This window comes from Drosophila innubila (assembly GCF_004354385.1).
Source record: "Drosophila innubila isolate TH190305 chromosome 3L unlocalized genomic scaffold, UK_Dinn_1.0 0_D_3L, whole genome shotgun sequence".
NCBI lineage: Eukaryota > Metazoa > Arthropoda > Insecta > Diptera > Drosophilidae > Drosophila > Drosophila innubila.
The window spans coordinates 7,801,768-7,829,139 of record NW_022995376.1 but is presented as its reverse complement, the minus strand read 5'-3'; the positions used below and the strand labels follow the sequence as shown (position 1 = coordinate 7,829,139).

The window sequence follows — 27,372 nt, the reverse complement described above, 5'->3', positions numbered from 1 at the left end:
ATTTTTGCTCCAGACAGCACAGCAACTGGAAAGGCACAAATTTTGCAAAAAGCAAAGATAACCACAAATGCCATATACTCTAACTATGCGAAAATTGTGAAACATTTCATAAATTTCTGCAAGAATTGCGTTTGGAATAAACACAAAAGATTGATAGAGTGGTTTTTAAATAGGGAATTTTTTAACTTAGCTCAAGAAAAGAATTTATTTATTGAAAAACATACATTATAATATTTTTATGATCAATCAATTTAATTTTAAGAAAGATCAAAATAATAATATATATTTGAACAGTCTTTGTTTTTTTTTTTTTTGGGATTATAATCAAGATTATATAACGATAAATATCTTTTAAAATTTTTGAATTATTTATGGTCAATTTATATGCAGAATTGGTTGCATTTGTATTAATTGCTTTAAGTACAGATAAGTATAAATTATTCTTTAATTGCGATATCTTATATAAGAAATTGTTCAGAATAAAATCCTTTTATTTATCAATTTTTATTCAGATCATTTATTTTTTAACCATATCATTTCTTTTACATTTCAAATCTTAAAATTGCAATGCTCCTCCAAATGAAAAAAACATAAGTAGAGTATACAAAAGAAGTATTAAGAGTAAAAGCCAACAACGCCGACACTTGGCGGGGCTAATTACATGGAGTTTATTTTTAGGCCTAGACACGACGAACGCTGATTATCTGCAATGCACGTGTCGCCCGCATCCGTTGTCTTCATCTTGACTTCAGTTTTCCAAACAAAAAGTTTGCCAAAAATGTCAAAACTTTGACTCGTCAGACATTTCATTATCAGACTGAAACTGGAACTGAAACTGAATGTGGATGTGGTTGTGGATGGGGGTCAACCTCCTCTAGCGGTTGTCAGTATGGAATTTCTTCAGGTCTCCCGTCAGTTCCATCAAGAGCACAAATTTTCTCTTAACCATTAGTCACAATTCGCTCTTGCTGTGGGTCAGTGACGGAAGCGCCACAAAGTACCACTTTAAAGATACGAATACAGACAGATTAGATAGAGTAAATACCACACAGCTTTGCTGTATTTTGATCGGTTCTAAAACGTCATATGAGGTATGTCAAAACGGAAGTACTTTAAGGAACATTTTTGAAATGGGTTACAATAGAACTTGATCTCTATAATAAAGAGCTTATGTTTATTTATATTAATTCAAAGGTATATTACTCAATCTGATTGTTTTTAAACTCGTGATTATGACAATTGTGTATTTATGGTAAGAAAATGTATTTTAAGGTAAGAATAATCATAGAACTTCTACAAATATTTTATTATTTCATTTTTGACGTTTGGGTATTTGAGTATTTTATTTGAAGGTAAGAAAAATCATAGAATTTCTACAAATATTTTATTATTTAATTTTTATATTAGATATTTCATTTTATTTAATCTAATTGTTGTAGAACTTTAATTTATAATTTTAGCTTGAACAATTCGACATTTTCAAATATCTATAAACTATGGAATTGCCTTATTAGTCTCTTTCTCTCTTACTACTCATTCATCAAAAGTGTTTTGCTGGGAACTATTTCTAACTAATTCCATTATGTATGCCTCATCGATGGGCCAATTAGACGCCAAGTCAACACTCAAAGTCCGAGTGATATTAAGTAAATACATTCATTAATTTATTTTGTGCTTAAAGGGCTCAACCCCCGAGTTCTCTCAGTTTGCTCAGGTTCTCTGAGCTCGCCACAAATCATCAAAAGTCATTTAGCAAACATTTGAAGTTGAAAAATAGCCTTCAGTTTGCTTCAATGCACTTGAAGAGAGGCAACCGCAATGTGGACGTCTCTCAGGAAGAGGTGTGGGGCAAAGGGGCAAGCAGCAAGCGGCGGCAACTTTTTACGGAAGCGGCTCAGGTAAGAGGTAGAGGTACAGAAAGTCAAACCAAAGAGTCACGTCACGCGTGGGTGCCCTGTAGTTTCAAACCGAGTCGCAGAGACTCAGTCTTTGAGTCTCAGAGCTCAGAGCTCAAAGCGTACTTAGCACTGTTGAATAATTTCCACGACCACGAAACCCAATTGAAATTAGAGCCCCGGCTCAGTAACAGACCAGGCCACATGTCGCCGCTAACAACCTGAATGGTTGCCCCTACCCTACCCGTTCCCTTACCTACCCGTTCCCTTCCCTACCCGTTCCCTTTCCCTTTACCCGCTCTCAGCTTGGACTGTAAGCCAAGTGCATTTTCATTTCCATTTCCATTTCCATTTCCTCACCGAGTTGACTTGACTTGACTTGAGTTAACTTGGTCGACTGTTGCTACTCATAATGCGGAAGATTGCACCAACCGACCAAGTTCAGTTGGCTTCGTTCCGATCCGTTCCATTCTCGCGCCCCTGCCACAGACCCAGGCCCAGACCCAGACCCAGACTTCGACTTAGACCCAGTCCCGAGTTTATCTCTTCGCTCAGATCTTGAGGTTTCTGCGTTCTGTAGTTTGGTTTTAACACAATTTAGTGGCTGTGGCGACTGATGATCGCAAGGGTGGCACTCGGAGACACGGCCAACAAAAAGTGCTAGTACCAGGAGGGGAAAGGGCCTTAACGGTTGCAGTTGTCTTGTGTTACCAGGGCTTAACTGCGGACTGTGTATTCATCAACAAGTGCAAGAGCAACAAATTTGAATCTCATTTAATTTCATTGTAATTACAACCAGCGATAGAGATAGATAGCTACACATAGAAAGAGAAAGAGATAGAAATTATGTGTCTGTTGAGTAACCAATTGACCAATCACGCAGCCTGCGAGTGCTACAAGAATAAACTTTGCTTTCATTATCAAAACTCAGTTGATAAACTGATTGAAAAAAAAAAACAATTGTTCTAGAAACCAATTGATATGATGAGGATGTTTGTTTGTTTGCGGCGCGTTTCAATGGATTTACAATTGTGGGGATTGATGACTAAGATCTGATGATATCATTACTCAATCATTATTATGATAACCCTATCTTGACGATATGTCTTTAACTGCAAAGAAAACCTTAAGTATTATTTTGTGTTATAAAAAACTCATTTTAATACAAATTTATACTTTTATTACAATGATTAGAAGTATAAATAAAATACTATTTTTAAGTGATTAAGTAGAAATATAAATACTATTTTTCAGTGATTTTGTTATAATTGAAATTATTTATACTAATTTATTAACATTATTCAAATATAAGTTTTTTTTTTGTTTTCGAAAACTTGAACTTGTACAAATAATAAGAAATTTTGTTTTTCTTTAAGAAGTACTATGTTTTATTTCGATTTCTTACTAAAATGTTTTTCAATTCCCATTAAAAGTAGCCTTTTTATAACTTTTAGTTAAGAAAATATTAGTTTTTACGAAAATCCACCAAACTATGATTCAAGCTTTACAAATTTTGTTATTTTAAAAATGCGTATTCTTCAATAAATTTTAGAAGGCAGAAAATAAATAAAAAAATAAAATAAAATAAATATATTTTACAGAAAGATAATTATTGTTATTAAAAACATAGAAAACATTCTTAGATCTATATATATCAAACTGTTTCTCCTGACTAACTGACTTAATGATATTCGTGCAGCCCAAACGGTAAGGCCGAGGAGGATGAAATTTTGGCACAACATAGCTGAGAAAAGTTCATCGTATTCCAATAGTATTTTATGTATTTTTAAATCCTTTTAATAGTTTCCTATTGAAAACGTAGCCAGGTGAAGCAGGTGGAGCAAAGTCTAAGCTTTTCCACCCAAGAACCACACCTACAACTAGTTGACTTGTCATCTGTCTCTCTTACTATGTGTGGGTGTGTGAAAAGTCATTTAAGAAAATTACACAATCATTTGCGTGGTTTTTGTTTTACGTTTTTTTGTTTTATTTTTTTTTTTTTGTTATTGTTTTGGCTTTTAACCACTTGCTAAACAAATAAAGAGTACACAAACTCAACTGTGAACTCGGTGACTGTTGACTGTTTTTGCTGTTGGCCATTTAATTTTCATTACATATATTTTCTTTGGTTTTTTTCCAAAAAAAAATCGCTGAATCGCTGACGGAGCCGTTGACAGCGCAGTTGACGTTGACGTCGCCGTCGACGTTGCGAAGCATTTGAAAATTGCTTTTTGGGAAATTTGTTTTTATTTTACTTATGTTTGTTATTGTTGTGGGTTTTCAGTGGTGCGTTCGACTGTTGTTGTTATTGTTGTTCTAATTTCTTGGTGTCTGCCTGTGTGTGTGTCTCTGGGTTTGTGTGTGTGTGTGTTTGTTGATGATGCAATGACGCTGCGCTTGGCAGCTGTTGTCGTTGTCGTTGTTGTTGTTGTTGTCTACTGCCTTCTGCTGTGTGCCAGGTTCTGTTGCCGTCTCTGTGTTCCCTGTTCCTGTTCCCTCTTCTCACTCTTACTCTCTCTCTCTCTCTCTCTCACTCTCTGTTGGGATTGAGCAGCTTGTTTATGCGCGCACTTTGAGGTTTGAGGTCCACGAGTTCGAGTATTTCCTGCACTTCCGCAACTCGGGATGCAGAGTCTGCTCTGGCAGAGAGTTGATTCCCAGCCCCGTGGCAAACAATGCTCTTTGATTGTTGTTTGCAGCTTTTCAAACACTCACTCATACGAGTACATTCGCTCATTCATTCATTCATTCGTTTGTTCGCTTCTACCTGTTTGAACTGCGCCCACCAAGCGACAGGTGCTCTTGCCACTTCCACTTCAGCTCACTTCCCCAACCCCAGCGAAGCTCCACATCCGTTTCCGCAACGTCACCACAAAACTGGCCGATAAGATATAGATATAGACTATTGTACTTGCATTTCCAATTCAAATTTCATTCATAAAATAACAAGGTATTTATAGTATAGTGTTTATCGATAAGCCTTTAATGAGACCTTATCAATATTCGACTGATAATGCTGATTTGCCAGCTATAACCTTGGCCAAGCTAGAACGCCTCTTGGCCGACTTTGTTAGCCCCCTCCGAGTGGTAGTTCAGGGCCCGGCCCTCTTCCCTGTAGCTGAGTTCAGGTTCAGGTTTGTCTTACAATTGACGCACTTGTCAGAACGCCGTTTGGGGCGACGACATCTTTTTGTGCTACGCTTTATATTTTTCCCTCCTTTTTCCCCCCTCTTTCCACACACCTGCTGCTTTTATTGTTATGCGCGCTGCGTAGAACAAGTGGAAGCTTTGTTTGACAACAACAACAACAATTATAACAACAATAACAGCATTAATAGCAACTGGTAACTGGTAAAAAAGACAACAACAAACGTTAAGTTTACACGACTGCCACCTGACGGTCTCCTTCTGTTTCTGTTTCTGTTTGTGGGCTTGACATTTGACAATAAAGCAAATAATCATGGGAAAAAGCTGAGCTACCAACTTGCTTTGCCTATCTCTATGTCTGAATGTGTATGTGTGTGTTTGTGTGTGTGTGTGTGTCTAACAACTAAAACCAAATTAAAGTCACCGCTTGCTTTCTGGCTTTCTTAAGCTGCCACACAAAAGTGGCAAGATGACTTGCATTGACTTTTAAATTATGCGTCATCTGGTTGCCTCCATGCTTATCAATTGACCAGCTTCCTCCAGATCCAAATGATTTTACTCAATATCTATAACTATCTACTATTATTCACGACTATTTATAACTTATTCTTGCGTTCGCTTGAACACAAGTTTATCGCTTTCTTATCATTATTAACCTAAACAATTGATAGCGCCACTATTACTGAAAATTGCAATCGCATAAATACTGCAGAATTATCACAAATTTCTTTAATTGCAGCTGCAGAGTCTTAGCGGAAAGTTAGTCAGAGCTAAATACTAAATCTTCCAGTCGAAAATATATAATAAAAAGTTTATTTTTGTTGTGCTTCAGTAACAATTAAAATGTGATTTTTTTTATTAAAAAAAAATATTTAATATACTTAAATAACTTGGAATGCGAAGGCAACGCAAAAATAAGAACGGTATCCAAACCTTTTAACATAAAGGACTAACCGTCACGTCAAACGTAACGTTTAATGTTCCAGCACTACGTAACGTAAGCATTTCTTGTGATAAACAACATTTAAAACATATGATGTTTAAATATACTAAATCTTAGTATTCCAATTGGTGTTAATCTAAAAATGCATTTTTATATTTACTTACATCAAATATAAATTAAATTATAATATTTAAAAATCGTAAATAGAGGTTCAAAATATCAAAAATCAATTGCGAAAATGGCATTAATAACTAGGTAAACATAAAATAAAAATAAACTGTTTTAAAACGAATTCGCGCCCTTTCTATTCAAATTGTATAATGCATTTGAATTTTTGGCAGCAGTTCGTAATCTTATACTTATACGTATAAGCCGAACGCAGGCAACATCGAGCCGAGACATCGAACTCGAACCAATAACATTTCACGTTTAACAGCGTAGCAGTGCCGTTTTGAGTATAACATGACCATTTTGAGTTTAACATGTAAATGTAAATTGTCTGTGTTAAGTTTGATTTAATTTCGGCATTTATTTCAAGTTATTTGTTGACTTGTTAGGCTTTCAATGTACTGAAATCAGTCTTAAATTTAATTAAGAAAATTGTAAAAATATATTGAAAATTATTTAGTGAGCCTAGTCGTTGTATTTTGTGTTGCCGCCATACCTGTTAACAATCGTATATATTTGGTTCGGTGCCTGGTTACGATGCGTTGGCGGTTCGACATGCAACTCAACGTAAGCGGTTACGTGCCGAGTTACGTGTTAGTGTTAGTCCGCGGCAAACACTCAACGGCAACGGGTCAGATACGCGCGTGTCGGCAATCGGCAAAAAACGGCGAAAGATACAAAAACATTTCAGAGACCGAAACCGAGGAGCATTGATAAAAATATTGAGTCAAACCAAGTGCAGACCGAGACACTGAGGCTGCGTGTGTATGTGGATTTCGAATTGAATTTGATTGGATTTGGTTTCGATTCAACTCGGTGCATGAAACAAATACAAAAAAAAATACGAATGTTTCATAAATAAAAAAAGATTAAGATAAAAAATTTTAAATCAAAATAAGATACAGATACGGTACGCGATACGAAATCAAATAAATTATTAATTTATACAATTTATTGTCGTAGAGAATTATGAACAATTTCGAATTGCAAACGAAAAGTTAAAAGAATTTCGTCAGATCGTGAAAGGACTTTCGATTTCGGATTGATATTGATTGATTTTGATGGATTGATAAGACAACATTTGTGCAGTGAATAAAAAGCAAACTTTGCAGAAACCACACAACAACAATAATAATAACAACAACCACAACAGCAACAACAATTGCAACAACAGCAACTGAAATTCAAAAAAGGGAACAACGTCTTCTCTCCGTCCAGCAAACAACCGACATCGTCTGTCTACGCCTGCTACACAAGTATATATACTATATATATGCTCCTACCTATATATATATGCATATATAAAAAACGATCGAGATCGATTTAGTGTGTGCGTGTGCAATATACATATGTACTTGCTGCGACGATCCTCTATATAATCGACAGCACACACACACTCAAACAGATACAGTTATAATTCGCGTATGTGTGTGCGGGTATCATATATATACAAATATATATATCTAGGCAGAGTAGAAGATATATGCGTATGAAGCTGAACGCGGCGCACTCTGCTCTGCTTTTTTTCTTTTATAATTACTTTTGTCTAAAATTAGAAAACGTGTGTGTTGTGTTCGTCGGGTGTGTGTACTACGGTTGCGTACGCGCGTGTGTTTGTGTGTGTGTGTCTGTACTAGTGTCTGTGTATTAGTGTTAGTGTGTTAGTCTGTGTCTGGCATATCAGCAACAACAACAACAACAACAACAATAAGAGCAACAACACCATCAACATCATCATCATCGTCATCAGAGACACAGACACAGTGTGTGTGTGTGCGTGTGTACGTGTGTGTGTGTGTGCCAGAAAACACTCGACAGTGAATCAGGCAACGACTACGACTACGACTACGTCTATATAGACAGATCGCGTATACGGCGAGACAAACACTAACATTATCGAGGGCCTGAGAAAGCAAAAAAAATTAAATAAAAACACTGAGAGTGTATCTCACAGATACGCGCGCAGCGAGGATTACAATTACAACAGCAGCAGCAACAACAGCAACAACATTGGCAACAACGACAGCGACACGAACGAAGCGTCGCATCGCACGCACGAAGCAGACGAAGCAACCAATCGGCAACAGCCGACGGCAGCCGAACGTGCCAACGAATCGCGCACGAAACGCGCGCGCGTGAAAAACGTCGTGAAAAACGCGCAAACAGCAACAACAACAACATTGTTAGAAATCAAAAAAAATAAATAAAAAATACAATAAAATTCAAAAAACTTCAAACTCAACGCCACGCGACGACCTTAAGTCTACGTCCATCAAAGAGGTTTGGGGGGCGTGGCCAGAGCGTCAGTGCGTCGACTCCAAGGCGCTCAAGTGAAACGCAGCGAATAAAATAATTCTAAGCAGCAGCAACATAAATAAATGCAACAGCAACGAACGAGCGAATGAACGAATAAACAACAATAATAACAACAATAAATACAAAATACAAGCGGCAATTTATTTATTTAAAGATAAACGTATACATTTTTGCATTGCCAAAGCAGACGATCGGGCCAAAATGAGTCACCAGCAACAACAGCAACAGCAACAAGCACAACAGCAGCAGCAAGAGAAACAGCAACAACAACAGCAACTGACAGCAAATTTCTCAAAGTGCTTATAAATATTATGCTAGAAATTGTCAAACATTGACACAAACATACACACAAAACACACATTCTCTAGCTCTCTCTCACTCTCTGTGTTCTTGCTCTAGCTCTTGCTCTTGCACACCCACTCAACTGCTCTCTCTCGCTCTCTCTCTTTCTCCATTGCTGTCTCTCAAAATGCTACGAAACTATCGAAAGTATTTGCAGGATAAACGAAAATACGACAAGGCACAGCGACGACGCAGCGGCGGCAACATTTGCCAGGATTAGGAAAAACAACGACAACAACAGCGACGCGAGCAACAATTGCAACAGCAACAGCAACAAACAGTGGCAGCAACAGCGGCAAGAGCAGCAACAGCAGCGAGAGCAATACGAGCAATACGAGCAATTCGATAAGCGATAGACGGCAATCGATTGTTGATTTGTAAATAAAGCTAGGGCAACAGCAACAACAACTTTGGAGGACGCCATGTATGCGCAACATGTGCGCAAATGGAGTCTAAAAACGCAACCGCAACTAATGCCATTGATATCGCTAGCAATCTACGTCAGCAACATGTTGCTATTGATCACATGTGCGCCGACGATAACAGCAGCTGCAACGGCGCCAGCAGCAGCAGCAACAAATACACAACAACAACCGAGTTTATGGGAAGCTGAAGAAAGCAGCTATTACATTGCATTACCACAACAGCAGCAGCAGCAGCGACAGCAACAGCTGGCGGACAATGGCAGCGGGAGCAGTGAAAGCGTTGCCAGCAACATCGACAACAGCAACAACAACAACAACAATATATTAAGTAGGCTGCTTAGCCGGCCGAGCAATAGTCTTAGTAGCACTAGCAACATTAAGTTAAGGCCAGCAACAGTATTCGACGCACAGCAACAGCAACATATTGCTGCGATGACAACGCAGCAGTCACAGCAACAAGTTCCAAATACGCTAATAAATAGTCAAATATATAAATTATTATACAATGGCAATCCCAGCCTGACGTCAAGCAGTAAAGCACGACGTCATGCGTTGCCCATACAGCAACAACAACAGCAGCAACTCAGCAGCTCTGCGCGGCAGCAACAACAGCAACAGCAGCAACTACCTGCCGCTGCCTTTAATTATAGCAACAAAGCCAGAGCAACAGCAGCAACACAACGCTATCTCATTGAGTCCTATGAAGTGCCAGAGAGCCACAATCCGAGTCAGGATCAAACGGCGCGCAGTCGTCGCGATTTTGGCAACACCAGCAACAGCCAGCGGCAACATCGTGCTGGTGGTGGGCATCGACAGCAGCAGCAGCAGGATAAACGCGAGCATCGCCGCCAGCGTCAGCGACAGCGGCAACAGCAGCGACAACAGCAGCAACAGCAGCGTCGGAAGCATCCTCGCAAGCATCGGAACCGGCAACGTGCTGGACGCTACTGTTCCGCCCGTGATCCCGCCCAGTTGGCGTATGCGGCACCCACCGTCTTCATGGGCGTCTTCACCTCAATGACGGCGGACAGACGCACCAATTTCTCGGCCACCATGAAGGTGTTGCAGGTGTACAAGCAACAACGGGACCTGCAACTGCCGCAACTTGTCCGCCTGCAATTCGCATTGCGTAACAACAGCGGCGAGTGCGACATCTACCGGGAGCGTCTGTTGCCGCGTGGTTTGGTCCGTGGCAACGATCTGGAGCAGGCCTCGGACATCACCTACATGATGTTCGTGCAGCAAACGAATCCCGGCAATTTCTCCATCCTCGGACAACCCATTCGCGTCACGAATTCGGTGCTGGAATCAGTCAAAATGGCTGTGAATGAAACTTATGGTGAGTGTGAATTGGTTTTTACTCAGACTATAAAATAATTGTCAATTTAAGAGCAAAATTATTATTGAGAAATTAAACAAATAGTTAATATTATTGAGAAAATGAGACAATGTCTCTAGAATTCTAATTATATTAAAAAAAAATTATTCATTTTCATTAAAATGTGATATATTATTAGATATAGAGAGAAAGCGAGAACAATCATCTATGAACAAATCATCTATGTTTTCATATTTATTTGAAAATCTTTCTCATATAGTTCAAGCTCTTTTTGAATAATATCTATCTGATCTAATGTAAAGAATAAAATCATAAAACTGATATTTTTATCAAGTACGATCTTTATTTTCGTATTGCATAAGCTATTTCATTTTGAAATTTTATGATTATTTAAAGTTTTCAAGACGTTTTATTAATTATATCTATATCCACTGTTGTATAGATCAAGATCATAAAAAACGTTTACCTTTAAAAAGCACATTTTTATCTTAAACGAGCTATTCGATTTTCTTTTAAAAAAATATCATAACATTTGTCTGATCATCATAGCAACAGAGTTTAAGTAAATTTTTTGAAAGTATACTTTCCCAATTTTTTCATTTAGTTCCGATCTTGTTTATAAAGATTTACACAGATATTCTGCAGAGCATAAATCCCTTTTGAGCGTTTTTTGTTGCATTTTATTGAAATTTTACAAGAATTTGTGCAACAATCTTATCGATGCATTCTATCTCTTTTCCGCCCACTCAACGGTCTTCCGCCTCTTTCAGTCAAATTCCTTGCCGTTATTGTTGTTGTTGTTGTTGCTGTTGCTGATGTTGCTGCTGTTTAATGAAAATTTACCTTTTTTTATGCTGAATTTCTTATTTGCCAACTTCACGCTCTGCTAATATCCACCAGACCGAAATAATTTTATGCAACACACATACACACACACACACACACACACATACACACACACAACATTGAAGTCGTCGCACATGCGCCGACGATTGCAATTTTCCGTTCCAACTCCGCATCCAGGCGATGTTGTTGTTGTTGCTGTTGTTGTTGCTGTTGCTGTTGCTGGCAGCTTCTTGTGCTGCTTCTTCTACAATTTGGCGGCTGGGCAGCAACAAGAAAAGCTCAGCTCTAGAATTTGTTGTTGCTGCTGTTGCTGCTGCTGTTGCTAGTTGCACATTTTAATTAAATTCGCATTAATTTTGTGCTGCTCCCCAAGTTGGAAAAACTTTGAAAACTCATTTCTTCTGGCCTTCGTCGTCGTCGTCGTCGTCGTCGTCATCATTGTTGGCATCTGCAGTCGACCTTTGCGGTTGGCGTACCCAGCCCTAAGTTGTTGTTGTTGTTGTTGTTGTTGTTGTTGTTGTAATTATTGTTGCGTTGCGGTTCATGACGTTTGCGTTTGCGTCTGTAACGCGACTAAGTGCGCCCAACAACAGATCCCGACTTTAACCATAAGTACACAGAAAGAAATAGATAGTTGAAAAGTTCAAGTTTACAATTTTTGACTTTAACATGTATTTTTATAACCCGATCCCATTGAATATGGGCGAAAAAAGGTATAATGTGTCTGGCAGAATGTATGTAAAAGGCAGAAGGAGGCGTGCCAGACCCCATAAATATATTATTAATATGTATTGGACATATTTTTGTTAAATTAAGACTATATGTGTTGCAAAGTTGAGTCGTTGCCAACATTAAAAATGTCAAAGAAGCTTAAAATCTTTGAGCTAACTAAAAAAATCTTAAAAATGATCGTAAACGAAAGTATTGCTAGGAAAAATTGAGATTGAATTAATTTAATTATTGAATTATTTAATAAATAATAGTTAATTAAATTTATTTATTTAATTTGAATTTATGAAAATTCGGGATTACCGTATTATTCACACCGCATTGGATTGAATTTTTTTCGGAATCCCCGATTTTTTTTTCTCTGTGTATTTATATGTATGTGTGCATATGTATGTGTTAGTGGATCCCCCGCCTTGGCTTGTCGCATTTCGTTTCGTTTCGTTTTTTTTTTCTCTTCTTCTTATTTTTATTGTCTTTTGCCGTCTTTGCTTTGTTTCAACGCGATCGCAATTAGATTTTTAATTCATTTTTTGCTGCTGCTGCTGCTGCGTCTTCTTTGGCTTCCGTCATGCCTGTCGCACACACAGAGAGAGAGGGAGAGAGAGAGAGAGATGGAGTGAGGGACAAGCACAGAGACAGCCCTTTTTTTCTCAACAGCAGAAATCAGCCGCAATCAGCTGTTCTGCATGTCTCCCTCTCTGCCTCCCTTTACCCCCCCTCACTCCACAAACCCTTCCTCTTTCTCTTTGCGCTTCTCAATTTATGTTTATTTACTTATTGCTGCTGCCTTCGTCTTCACGCCTGCAATTGTTCCTCTAGCTTCAGTTTTAGCTTAATGAATGAATAAGAATGAATGCCATTTATAGGGGTAGGAGAAGGGAAAGCGATTGAGGGGGTGAAAGGGAGCAGCACACACAGGATATTTACTTTTTCGTCTTGGAGATTGATTTATTTTGCTTTGGCTTTTGTTGTTCGCAAACGCAGCAAAAATATTTGCAGCTGCCAAGCTTCCCATTTGATCTGTGAAACAAAAGTCCAAAATAATCATGCACTAAATGCATACTAATCTATTGAATTTTATATAAATATATAGCTCAAATACACCCACGTTTAAATCCCTCATCAGCATACGCTTTTCGCCCAACACATTTGCATATCAATAAGTGGATTTTTTTTCCACTTTTTGTTGGCCATAAAACAAATGAATCGCTTGAGCTGAAGATCGTCAGCAAGTCTCATAAAAAGAAATAAAGTCGAACCAATCAATGTCAATCTCCAGTCTCCAAATAGAAACCACAAATAACCCAATAAACACTTTACATGCGATCAAACTGATTTAACTGATTTCGTTTGGTTTTGGCCAACATCAGCAGGTCCAAATACGTAAATTAATCATACGCCGCGTATGGCGAGCATAGGCAATGCTCCGCTTAAAACTAATTAAAATGCCTTCGAACTTGAATGAATTGGTATTTTCATGAATTAACTGGTCCAAATATATTACTGGCCAATTTGCACCCACGCCACGCAATGTCAGCTCCAAAAATTCTCACACAGCAATCAAAAAAAGTACCAAAAACAGAAAAAAGGTGACTCCAAATATAAAAAAGGCCATGTGAAAAATAAATATAAATAAATGTTTTTTTTATTTTTTTGGTTTTTGTTGTTGTTTTGTCTTTGGCATGGGCTATTATAGTTGATATTTTTTTCTGCTTTATCTTTGTTCTTGCTGTTGTTATTGTTGTTGTTGAGGTGTTAAGTAAATTAGCTGCTCATAAAACATCATTTGCTTTTGTGTGCTCGTCGTTACCAGCAGCAACATCGATTGTTGTTGTTGTTGTTGTTGTTGCTGCTGGTTGTTGCTGCTGGTTGTTGCTGGTTGTTTGTTTTGGTTAAAAGCGGAGACAAACTGGCAGTGCTCGAAATGCCGCCAAGCGTATACCAGAAGCAATCGAAACAGCAACAACAGCAACAACATACAGTTGCTGCCAATCCATCAGCAGCAACACCTTCAATCAGTGCAATTCTCAAAGCTCTCAAATGGCCCTGCCTTTTAACTATTTATAACATTAAATAATACTTACAGTTAGACAAAAAAATAATTTTACTTAGGTTCAATGAATATCATTTTTCTTAGGCAATAATAATGTAATTAGAATTAAATTAAATATCTATAGGAATTGATATTTTTTGCAGCAGAAAATGTGTACATTTTTGTTATTGTCAAAGCACTTTCTTGGCTTACTGTTTATGTTGCAACATTGAAAATCAATTTGCGGTTTTCTTTGTATATACAGGGTATAGATTTCATTGCAACTTTTAGTGTCGCATTTGTCGAACCTTGACTGTGAGTTTCCATTTACCCACAAAGCTGCTTAGATCTCTCTCTCTCTCTCTCTCTGTCTCTCTCTTTCTCTGTCTCTACTCTGGTTGCACTTGTCGCTGTAGAATTGTTTAGCAAGCGATTGCACAAGCGGAAAACGATTTAGCAGCAGCAACGACAACAACAACAGCAACAAGAATTTATTTAGGTCAACGCCTACGTTGCAGAGAGAGAGACAGAGAGAGAGAGAGAAACTTAGTCAACGGCACCCACAATTCATCATCATCTTTGGCCTGTTGTCTAGCTACCTGGTCAGAAGATTTCTGTTTTGTTGCTGTTTTCGCGTCACGCCAGAGAAGATCCAACAAACAACAACAGCAACAACAACAAACAACAACGACAACTGCGACGACTCTTTGACTTTTCTCGTTTTTTGGTAATTAAGTATGAATGCCGGCGCTAGACGCAACAAACCAAATGAGCAACTAGTCAACACACACACACACACACTCACACACACACACAAAAAGGGGGTGCCACAAAAGGGGCTAACAGCCAAGGGGTGTGGCATGGGGGTGGGGGAAGCGAAAGAAGGGGGACCCCATTGGTAGCAACACCTAGGGGCCGTTTGGCATGCGGGAAATAGAAAATTATAACGAAATGAAATGAAATTTTCAAATGGCATCGCATGTTGCTGACTACCGCCAACACTTGCCCCCTCTACTACACCCCTGCTGCCCGCTTTGCCAACAGCCAGTCGACGTTTATGAGTTTTACGCTATTTCTGGCCCGCCAAGCAACAACAAGAACAGCAACAAGAACAACATTATCGGGCAACGGGCAGCTGAAAAGCATTTCGAGAATAGGAAGATGTCGATGTCGATGTTGATGTCGTCGCCTTCGTCATCATCCGACGTCTTGCCAAAAATATGATGCTTGTTAGAAGTACCTCCACCTCCACCTCTTCCTGCCCCACCCCACCCCCCACCCTTTGACTGTTGTCTGTAGTCTGTAATTCGCATTTGGAAATCAGAGACGAGGCATCGTCAGCAGCGTCATCATCGTTGGTTGCATGCCACCTAAGCTCTCTCAAGTCGCGTCGCGTCGAGTGGCGCTAATGGAGCCACATTCAGTTGCTGCACACATGTCGACATATCAATGGCAGCCACTGTTCCCTCAAGTGCACCCACTCGAGCCTAATGGCCAGCACTCAACCCACTTCATGCCCAGCATCCGTCCTTTGTCCACAAAGCTTGTCTCGGACAAGCGGATGTGACATAATCCCAGTCCATCAACTATCAACTATCAACCAACAACTACCAACTATCGACTATCGTGTATCGGAATTTGTAAATGCATTTAACGCATGGCATTCATAAGGTCTCGTTGAGATTCAGATCTGTGTCGGCGATATCAAAGTTCAAGCGAACGCCCCACAGGTGGCGCTTCCCCCCCAAAGCATAATAAATACATTTACTTTTAAATACGCCGAACTTTGTATGCCTTTCACTCAATAAAAAATATGCTAAGCTACGGGGATTTTTTGCATGTTTCTGAGAATACAAAATCAATTTTAAGTATACACATATGTAGAGCTAAATTGTATTAAAATTATATAAATCTGTAATTTTAACTGAAAATGTAATACTAAATAAATAAAATTTAATATTTTTATTTTAAATATTCATTTCATGCTTTTTTCAAGCATTTTATTTAGTTATTTGGCTTCTCCATATTTCTTTATTATTTATGAAAATTTATAAGCAGTACAAAAATCTGTAAACATATTTACAAATTTATAAAGAAATTCAATGATTAGTTTTGCATTGTTTTTTACCTTGGATAATTATTTTTCTACATTTTATTGAGTTCTCTTTAGCATTGACTAATATTGTAAATAATTCCATCAAATGCCTAACTTTATCATTTATTTTAATTATTAAAAAGACAAAAATATCTGTTCGGTAAACATTTTTAGAGCTTATTTGAGACTTAACTCTTTAGTTCGAATAAATCAAATGTAATCTTTTATTTATTAACCATTTCTGCACTTAAGCTTAAAAATTCCTACATTGCTTTAATTTTATTTAAACTAGTCTTTTAGTTATTTCTTAATATCTACATCTAAAGATGTTATAAAATAATGTTTTTTGTTCAAATAAATGTATTTATTTTATATTTAAGGACTCTGTTACAAAGCTGCTGGAGTATTCACAATGCTCTGTCTTTTGGCCATGCTTTGTTGTTGGCCAAAAGCCGAACTCAATTAGCCAGCTCAAGATTTTGCGTTAATTTTCGCGGCACTTGCGGCACATTCCAAATAAATAGCCGCGGCAGCTAAGATAAATGATAAGATACATTTACACACACACACTCATCTTAATGTGTTTGTTGTTGTTGTGGTTGTTACTAGTGTTGTTGATGCTGTTGTTGTTGTTGGCACTAATTGTTTTGCCTTGCTGTTTAATTTCTGCCCGCATAAACGCATTGCCCTGGGCCAATTTCTGCTCCACTAAAAGCGTCTCTCTACCCTCCCCCCCTCTCCCCACTCTTCCCCCGTTCCCACCTCCTCTGCTGTTGCTGTTGAAAATGCTGAAAATACTGAAAAACGCTTCAACAGTTGCGCACGCGGCCAAGATTAATGAATGCTTATTGAAATTGATTGATATTTGAGTTATTGAGTGTTTTTTTTTTTGTTTTTGTTTTTGTTTTTGGAGAGTTATTTGAGAAATCGTTTCGATTTTCGGCTTGTTTCCCATGGTACAGATATACGTTAATGGATTGAACTAACCGTTTGTTATTGGCCACATTTCCATCTTGAAACTCTGCAATTTGCGTTGGCGGCTTTGCCACTTTGAACTTGGCTCACAGAAAGAGAGAGAGACAGAGAGAGAGAGAGAGAGAAGGGGGGCGTGGCATCGCGGAAATACTCGTACTCAATATGGCTATTATAATGCATCGACTTGGCCAACTGCTGCTGCTGTCGCCTGTGCAGTTTTGTTGGCTATCTTAATTACGCATTAATTACATCAAACATTAATAATGTGCCGTCCCTGGTTGTGGCCCTGGTCCTCATTTATCTACTTCAGGCAACACCTTCTCGATTATAGCCAAGTCTCCTTTGCAGTTGCAACTTCATCGTCGTGGCAACTTGAAATATTTGCCTTTGATATTGTCTGGGTTGCAAGTTCTTGTGCTTGTTCTTGTTCTCGTTTTGTGGCATGCCACATGTTTGCATCTCCCGCTGCTGCCAGGCAATATTTTCTTTTTAGTCCGATTTTACGATCATAATCGCATTTGCAATCTTTTTGCAACATCTTCATCTACCAACTTCAACACGGCGAATTGAATTGAGTTCTTAACTTGTTAATGCAATTGATAAGAAGAAGCTCAGCTGATTTGATTTTTCACAGTTTACCTGCGTGGGAAAATCTTTAGCTCGAACTAATCTGTCTTTCACTCTCTTGGCTGCAACAGTGGCAACAGGTAAATGAGGACATGCCACATGTCTTTGGCCGGAAATTCCCCGCGCGCCTTTTACCTTTTCCGCCTTTTTGCCATTTATGATGAATTTTTGTCACTTGGCGTGAGCATGTCGGGTTTTTCCGGTCACTCAGCGGAAATTCCACACGCTCTGCTCTGCAACACAGGCAACACAACAAAATTCAATTCAACTGCAACTGCCACAAAATATGTTGCACTTTTGCGTTTATAAAAATTATATAAATTGTATACTATCAAGTTAATTTAGACGAACGCTGAATTTATTTTTAAGAAACTAAAAAATAAAAAGAATTAAACTTTAAGAAACCATATTATGAATGAAAAAAGCAATCATAATTTAGGCAATTATAAAATAAAATTTTTAGAGAAAAATTTGGAAAAGCACAAATTAAAAATATTTTATAAAAAACGATATTTATTAATATTAGCTACTTTAAAATTAATGGTTCGAAAAAATGTGTATGTTGTCATTTTGTTGGTTCACATTTTAGATTAATTCTAAAATTGAGCTCAAACATAAAACAATGGTAGATCAATTTTCAAGCTCGATTTTTAATCTTTTATTATTACTTTTGACTTTTCAAAAATTTTTTTTTTCATATTTATTTCCTAATAACATTACTTCTAATTTTGGATTCTTAAAACTTAAATAATTCCAGAAATATATATATATATAGAGTTGTAGAAATAGACTCTAAAGCGATTTTCAATCAAATATTTTTGTTTTTGACTTTTTTTTAGTTGTTTCTATCATTTTTGTTATCTTAATTTGTATGCTTAATAATATTACTCCTAATTTTGGCTTCCTAATTTTTTATTTTCATATGAAATTTCAAATTTATTTTTCAAATTTTTATATTCACGTTTTGGTTATGCTTAGTATTATTTTTCGATATTCGTATATGTTATTATTATAAAACACGAAAATTGAGTTCAATCTGCAGTTTTTTCGCTGCTTGCGGCTGCCGGCCGGCAAGCTGACCGTGTGCTATAAAACAGTCAAAAAAAAGTTAAAAAAAAAAAAAAAAAAAAAAAAAACTGACTGAATATCAGCTAAAATTGCCGCTGGACAACGCGCGCTTGCCACTGGCCAATGCAGCATTGGGGCAAGTTGAGCGCGTGTTTGTGTTTTTGGTTCCCATGCTTTGTTTGCACACACACACATTTAAAAAAAAAAAAAAAAAAATTTCAAGTTGGAGTTGCATTTTTAGCAGCATTTTTGTGCGGCATTTTATTCGTCGCCGCAAGCAACAAATTTGCTGCTGTTGTTGTTGCTAGTGGCAACAGCTTCACCTTGTGCAGCGCAAGCTATTTAAATGGTATTTAAATGTGTCTAAATGTAATTTTTGTGGCTTTTAATTCGCATTTTTTTCTTATAAATAAAAAAAAACAACAGCAACAACAACAACAAATGCTTGACATAATTGAGCCACATTCAAGGACGCGCGGCAACATGTTGCCGAAAATATACAAGTGTATCTACATGGCTGTGCAACATGTTGCCCCATTTCAAAATATTTTCACACACAAAATTATTTGCACTTGCCACCAGCAGCAGCAGCAGCAGCGGGAGCAATAACAACAAGTTGCCAGGTAGCTAGCTGCATGCCACACACAGCAGCAGCAACAGTTGCAGCCACAGCAGCAACGGCAACTGTTTTTGCTGCACAGATGAGGGACGACAGCAAGCAAATAGTAAACTTGCTACTTGCAACTTGCTACTTGCCACATGCTTGACCAGCCGTCCAGGCGAGCGCATAAAGCATAAGCATAAAAAGCGCAAAGCCAAACAGACTCCAAGTCGAAAAAGTCATTATATGCAACGTCTCAGTCGCAGTCACAGTCTCAGTCGCAGTCGCTGTCGACGTCAACAGCGACTTTGGCTTTGGCTGCGACACATTTGCTTAAATAACAACAACAGTAACAGCAACAACAACAACAACAGTAGTCACAGCAGCAACTGTTGCTCGTTTGGCCGCCGCCGCCGCCGCAGTCAACAATGTTTTTTTTTTTTTTGTTTTTTTATTGCCGCAGTTGGAAAATGCATGCAGTCAGGCCAGACTGTGGGGCAGGGGCAGCAAATAAAAGCAGAAAAAAAGAGAGAAAAATGCGCAGAAAAAAATAAAGTCGCTGCGTTGTGTCTTGGGTGTCTTGGATTTCCAGTTTTCGGTTCCCACAATGCAAAATTAGGTACGAAGCGTCGTCCCCATGACGTAATTAGCATAGAGCAGTTCGCAGTCGCAGTCACAGTCGCCGTCAACGTCGACGTCGTCGTCGGGAGCTCATAAAGCGAATTTACCGCACAGCGCGACAGACGCAATGCACAGCCAAAGGGGGCGGCTGTGGCAGCAACAGCAACTGTGGCAAGGTAGATTGCTGGTAGCGTGGTGGCAACCAGTTGAACGACGAGTCGTCGTCAGGTGAGCCATTGCCATTGCGCATGTGTGGCGTGCGAACGCGCAGCTGGACGACGACGACGACGTCGTCATAACTCATGTGGCAGCCGTTGCAATTGTCCAACTCGACGTCGACGTCAGCAGAGGCTGCAGCTGGCCGCGAAACATTCATCGTTGTCGTTGTCGTCATCGTCATCGGTTTGAAATAAAAACATTTCGTTTAACGATCTTTATCGATGCGATTATTGATTGTGTTGTTGTTGCTGTCACTGTTTGTTGCCAAGGCAGCCACATCAACATTGCTGCTTTAGCAACATGTTGCCAATGCATTAAAAGCAACAATGTGGCTATAACTATTGGAATTTGCCTAATACGGAACTAGTTCATTATTTTCCACAGATAAACTGAATACTAGTTCACAGTTTAAAGCTTATCAGAACTAATAAAACAATAGTATTAATATTCAAATGTTTTTAATTAATTTTTTACACAAATATTCATCAGCAATTGTTAAACGCTTAATAAGAATTAAAGAACAACAGAATAAATAATAGTTATTATAATATTTGGTATATTGTTTACAAAAATGTATACTAAAAAGTATTTTTTAGTAACTAAAATTGTTAGATTTTTTAATTAAATTAGTTTTAGAACGCATAAAAAGGCATTAATATTTTTTGTACTACTCCGAATAAAATCAAAAATTAAATATAAATTAATTTAATATATAAAAAGCTTAAAAAATTATTAATAAAATACTTTATACATTTCTAAAAGTTAACCACAGTAGAGAAAAAGTGTGGAAAATAAAATATATAAATACAAGAGTTTAATGTTAATGAACTAATTCATTATTAAAGTTCTCTATCTTTATTAAAGATTTTATAATAAATGCATTGAACAAATTTAATTTATATTAGAATTAGTTAACTAACTGCAAATTTATATTAGTCACACGTGTCTGGCTGGAAAATTGAGCAGGCAACAAGTTTGCGCTGTCTTGACCACAATGTTTTCTGTTCGGCCATCTGTCCGTCTGTCCGTATGTCCGTCTGTCTGTCTTTCTGTCTGACTAACAGACTTTTCACTTCTTCTTTGGACGGCACTCAGCGCGCGCTTTCATATGAAATTCTTGGCATAGTTGGTCTGACAGGCGAAGCTGCTGCCTTGTTGCCTGTTTGCCTCTTTTCCTCTTTGCTGCTGGATGTTGGATGTTGAATGTTGAATGTTGGTAGTGTTCCTTGCTGCCAACCTGCTGCCTGGCAGCCTGACTGCCTGCCAACCACTTATTACGTAATTATTTAGCCACGGCAGCATCGCCCTGGGCACGTGTTGCCAACTGACTGGCAACTGGCAACTCTTAACTGCCAACTGGCACTTGGGCACCTGTTAGTCTCAGGCTCAGGCTCAGACTCAGACTCGGGCTCAAACTCCGACTCAGGCAGCGGCTTCGGCTATTTATGCTATAATTTGAGGCATGCAGCTTGGCTCTGTGGCAAGGGCAACGGCAACAGGCAACAGACAACAGCAACAAGCAGCAGCAACATTGCAGCGGCAGCAACATCAATTCAATTTGCATTACTTGGCCTGCAGCTTCTCTTCTTATAGCTGTTGTTGCTGTTCCTGTTGCTGTTGTTGTTGATAACTTTTTGATAATGCATCGTATACGGTTTTCATTCTTTTTAATCTTTATGGGCAGTCAAATCAAATGGTTGCACTTCAGCGCTTACACGTGCCCTCAGCATGAAATAAAAAATACAAAAAAGCTGAGTGAAAAAGCTAAGAAAACACCACAAAAAAATTAAATAAAATGTGTGTGTTTTGGGTCTGGGAAGTGAGTTAACGGCGCTTGCCAACTGTTTTACGGTTTCTGCCATTGCAATTAAGCCCAAAGCGTAGAAATTTTGATCGTTTCATAGACCATAAAGCGCTACGCTCTCACTAGCCCACAAATGACGAGACAGCCAAAAGCAAACGGTGCGTATGAGCAATGTCTTTAAATATGTGTATGTATGTATATTTTTATTTGTCAGCAAAAAAAAATGTACGGCAAGATCTTAAACAGCTTTATTGTAATTATTATCATAAATTTTCATCAGCCTTACATAATCATATTTTAATTAAAGTATAAATAATTTTCTAGAAAACCTTTTACTAGGAAATTCGTATAATTTGGCGACCATTCTAGTTGCTTTCAGTTTTTTACAAACAAAAAATATTCTCATTATTATGTTTAAATACAGAGATATCTTAATTCGATAATTAAGTATAGTCACAACTTATAGTATAGCAAAACAATATTTCAAGTACTTACTTTTATTTTAATATTTATTTTATGAGCAGAAATCTCTATTGAAAATTGATTATGACATAAAATATGAGCACTCTATTTACATAATTTAACGACACTTTTTGTTGCCATTCCGTTTCTCATTTTCAAATATTATTTTAAATATTATGAATATATTTGTTGTTAGTTTTTAGTTTGGATTCAATTTGATGCTTTGTTTGTTTGTTTGTTTTTTTGCCAAAAAATATTCGCTTGGCATTTTGTCAACTGTCAACAGACCACAAATTGAAACTCGCGAGTTCCACTTATCAATGTTTTATGTCTCATGTTTTCTGCTCTTCTTATGTCTACTTATTTTATTTTTCTTTTTCGGTATTATGCGACATTTATCGACATTTTTCAGTGTTCGTTTTAACAACAATTTTAATTGTTTATTTATGCGTGGCGGCGTCTTATAATTTCAACATTAGTTAATGCGTTTATAATGCGCAAAATAGCAGCAGCAACAACAGCAACAACAACACCAAGAGCAACAACAATACAAAACATTTTGTGACTGTTTTGGCGCCTTTCATACAATTGTCGGGCAATTCCCACGCTGCGTATGAAATAAATTTCAAAAATTGTGAGCTGCTCTGTACATTTTAATGATGCCACCAAAAGAAAGAGAAGACCAAAAATAAAATGAAATAAAATCAAATAAAATACCGAAAAAGCGAAAAACCAAAAATGAAACAACTTTGAAGCCGCCGCATGGACGGCCAAGTAATTTTCTTGATGCCAGTTGTTGTTGGTGTTGTTGTTGGTGTTGGTGTTGCTGTTTTGGTTGTTAGGCGCCCTATTATAAATCTGCGCCAGTCTATGACAGTTTCTGGCCCAAAAAGTGACGCCAAAGTTTGCGTTTGCCTTTCTGATTTCTGATTTTCTGGGGGCCATTGCTCGGCGTCTGACGCCTGTCGCCTCTGACGTGACTGCAAATGAGGCAGCGTGACAGGCCGAGAGAGCGAGAGAGAGAGAGCTAGAATATGGCCAGCTCAGTTTAAAGTGGGTGCTCAAATGATCTCGTGATAGGCTTTTGTTGGCATTACTTATCGGCGTGTATTACTTAGATAACTTCAGTTGTTCCCAGAAAATCAAGTAACGAACTTTACGCCCATGACGTATGCTAACGGTTGTCCCATGCGACGTATGCGTAATGTGATAAACCGTTAGGCGCCGCCAAGCAGTTAACGGACAACAATTGCCATTAAACGTTATCGATGAGTAGTCACAATAAATAAATGATTGTTTACTCGTCTATTTATTTTGTGTTTTAAAGGGTGTAATAGTAGTAGTAATCGATAACAATTGATTAATAACAATTAATGCATAGCTAAGTTATCTAAAGGTAATTCAGTAAAAGATAATGAACAAACTGCTGAAAATTAATCTATTTATATATTCGAATTATCTATCTTTATTTTAATTATTTAATTTACAATTTTATATGTATCGCTGCTTATCGATTATAATAGTTATTAATAAATTCAAAATATGTTGATCTTAACTTGCATCGTTTATCATTATTTTCTGTTAACTATTAATAATATAATAAAATATTGTAGATCGTCTATTTGATTTATTATTTATCACTACGGCTGCCTTTTAACTTTAAAATATCGTAGAATATCGAATTTGAGTTAAAATTACGAGTTTTATAATATTCTTGAAGTTTAACAATTAATATTCTTTCGATACGTAAGCTTAAATGATGATCTACTCTTATTGTTATTAGTCTTTTTACTAATTATTATTATTTTAAATTGAAATATAGTTGCTAATAGATTTATTAATCGATAACTAACTGCTATAATCGATTGGCAAGTATATGAAGAAGTAAACACTGACAATCTACTACCAACTACCGGGTTTGCTAGCCAAACAGGCTGTTTGCTGCTACCAAAAGTTGTTATTGTTGTGGTTGCTGTTGCTGCTGTTGTTGTCAGACGACATCGCATCTTTATTTAGACACAAAAATGTTGCATGTTGCGCGCTTTTCACCAAATGCGCACCTTGTCCACATTATTATGCAAAGAGGGTTGCACTATTTACCCAAAAATGGCCGTGGCTAATGATGATGATTGCCAGTTTGCCAGTTTGCCAGTTTGCACTGCCACAGTGTGGTAGACTGTCTGGCCAGACAATCGAGCCAACTTTGCTGCTGCTGCTGCTGCTGCACTTGGCCAAAACGGCTGTTCAAGCAACTTGTTGCTGCAAATGTTGCCAGCGATTGTTTATATGTCATTGGCAATTAGTTGTTGTTATAACTACAAGTAGTTGTCTATATGCATGTTTGGGTGTGTGAGTGTGTGTTTATGTGTAGTTGTTGTTTGTATTTGTTTATGGTGCTTCCTGCTGTTTGCTGGGACTATCTAAATATTTTGCTGTGAAATTTTTGGCATCGCCATTGGAATTGCACTTAAGTGTTGCGAATTATTTCCACAGAATTTATATATGCAACATTTTATGTGTGTGTGTGTGTGTGGGAAGGTGTTCTTACTGTATTTACTCAACACGTTCCATTCAAATGACGAGATACAACGTGATTAGATGCAACATTATGTTGTTGCTGTTGCCGTGCAAAAAATCTCAACTCAAAAACTAATTAAATTAAATTTAGACCTACCCCTCACTCTTTTCATATCCCCCCTCAGAACGCCCTTATAGGGCGCATGACAAAATGACGAAATATTTATTTGAAATCTTTCATGTTTCATAAATTTATGTGCAATTTATTTTTAAAATAACAACGTCGCGACGAGCGACGCTGACAGACGCTGACGTTGAGGGGGAAGACACCCTACAACAACAACAACAACAGCAACTAGTCTATATAAAGTGTGCCTAATTAGAGCTGCAGCAACATCAGTAATAACAACAACAACAACAACAACATATGGCGCCAAGTTTGTTGGCCAAAATAAAAAAAAATATAGAGGCAAGAGATCAAAGGGCTTGAAATGCGTTGCTCGCTCAGTCGGCGCCGTCGATTGCGCAAAAACCGAACGCCAGAGGCCGCCACCTTGGAATATAAAATACAGATTTTACCTGTTTGTTGTTGTTGTAGTTGCTATTGCTGTTCTTTTTGCATATCAATCAGTAATGGCTGCAACAATTGCTGCTGTTGCCGTTGATGTTGATGTTGCTGCTGCTTCTGTTGATAATTATCAGTTGGAGATTGTGCGAAAGATGCCCCCGTGCCATTATATGTAGTATGTTAGGTGTTGAAAAGTACTAAATTTGTTAGCTGTTATCAGGTTATGGAATTGATATTGATATAAAAGCAATTAGCAGCAGCCAGACCGACTGCCAGCTGCCAGTTGCCAGCTGGTGTCTGACTCTCTTTCCATAGAAATTGTCAAGCTGTGACTTTGATCTGCGGAAATGTTCGGCAGCAGCAACTTTGAATTTGATTTGAGAAAAACACACAAAAAAAAAAGAAATAAATACAGGCAGCAACTTAGCTGCTCCTACCCCTGTACTCACACACACACACACACATAGACACTAAACAGTTCCTACAGGGTCTTATTTATAGCCACAATTTTTATGCTCCATTTCAATGGGCCGACATAGACGGCGCACGCCGTCGTCGTCGTCGTCGTCGTCGCTGCCGCCGTTGCCCCTTTGAAGATTGCCCCCTCCACTCCCCATCCCCCTCTGCTACCCCCTTCCCCTTGCCCGACTCGCTCTGGCACAAAACTAACCACTTGATTGCACTTTTCGCAGCATAAAATATACATTTATGTGTATTGCGGCTACCAAAAACGAAAAAAATACCGATAAAATAAGCCCAAAACGAGATATAAGAAGAAGAAGAGGCTGAAGAGAAAAAAAAACTATATAAAATTGATTTGCCCAAAACGCGCAATGGCCGACAATGAAGCGCCATTGAAGCGCAACCAAATTAATCTTTCAACGACAATTACAATTAATTATAAACGCCCCCGCCGGCGCGGCCGCAATGAAATCCAACAACTGAACCACAAAAAGCGGCAGCAACAACAACAATAACAACATAACCAAAAAGCATTCAATATATGTGTGCGTGTGTGTGTGTGCGTATCGACAGCTGTTGGTCTGACGTTTAAAAAACTCAAACAAATTCAAACGAAGTTTAGATACTCTATAAACTTGGCCAAGAAATGCCGTATTTTTTGTATAAATTGGCATAAATTTTATTATTGAATGTCTTCAAATTGTACAGAAAATTTAAAATGCAATTCATAACTAAGAATTTGCTCTTATCCTTAAATGCATTCAGTTTAACAGCATAAGAGTTAGTTTAACATGAGCTTAACAGTTGGCTATTAACAGAGTAAACTGGCGCTCTGTGCAAAATCTATCAAGGCAACTTATCGATAATTTTGCATTTGTTGCGCTGCGTTGCCAGCTGCATTGACTACTTGTTATGCTTCCATTTTATATACATAAGTGTGGCAAGAAGCATTCATTGCAATATGTAAACATTGCCGTGCTGCTGTTTTAATTTTCATCTTTCCTACGCTCTGCCCCATATACATATGCATGTACGATATATGCTGATGTGTGAACACGTACAATGTACAACAGTATTCAAAATCCAATCTATATCTATCCAACAAGCTATCTATCAGTCTCTGCCCGCACCTAATTACAAAAAGATGAAAGCGCTACTTGAGGTCCCCCTA

The 27,372-nt window shown here is 37.9% G+C and overlaps 1 protein-coding gene and 1 long non-coding RNA gene across 4 annotated transcripts in view; both read left to right on the top strand.

Moving 5' to 3' along the window:
- The first annotated feature begins 6,667 nt into the window (after positions 1–6,667).
- On the top strand, positions 6,668–8,823 carry LOC117788978. The gene is made up of 2 exons (XR_004617811.1): positions 6,668–7,775; positions 7,918–8,823. It is a non-coding gene; the product is annotated as an uncharacterized LOC117788978 (long non-coding RNA).
- A 65-nt stretch (positions 8,824–8,888) lies between these two features.
- The window catches only part of LOC117788938 (protein vein), a 37,404-nt gene continuing 18,920 nt past the window's right edge, over positions 8,889–27,372 (top strand). For all 3 annotated transcript variants that reach the window (XM_034627888.1, XM_034627887.1, XM_034627889.1), the window contains exon 1: positions 8,889–10,575. In XM_034627888.1, coding sequence (XP_034483779.1) covers positions 9,234–10,575 — 1,342 coding nt within the window. In that variant the 5' untranslated portion in view covers positions 8,889–9,233. The remainder of the gene's footprint in view (positions 10,576–27,372) is intronic.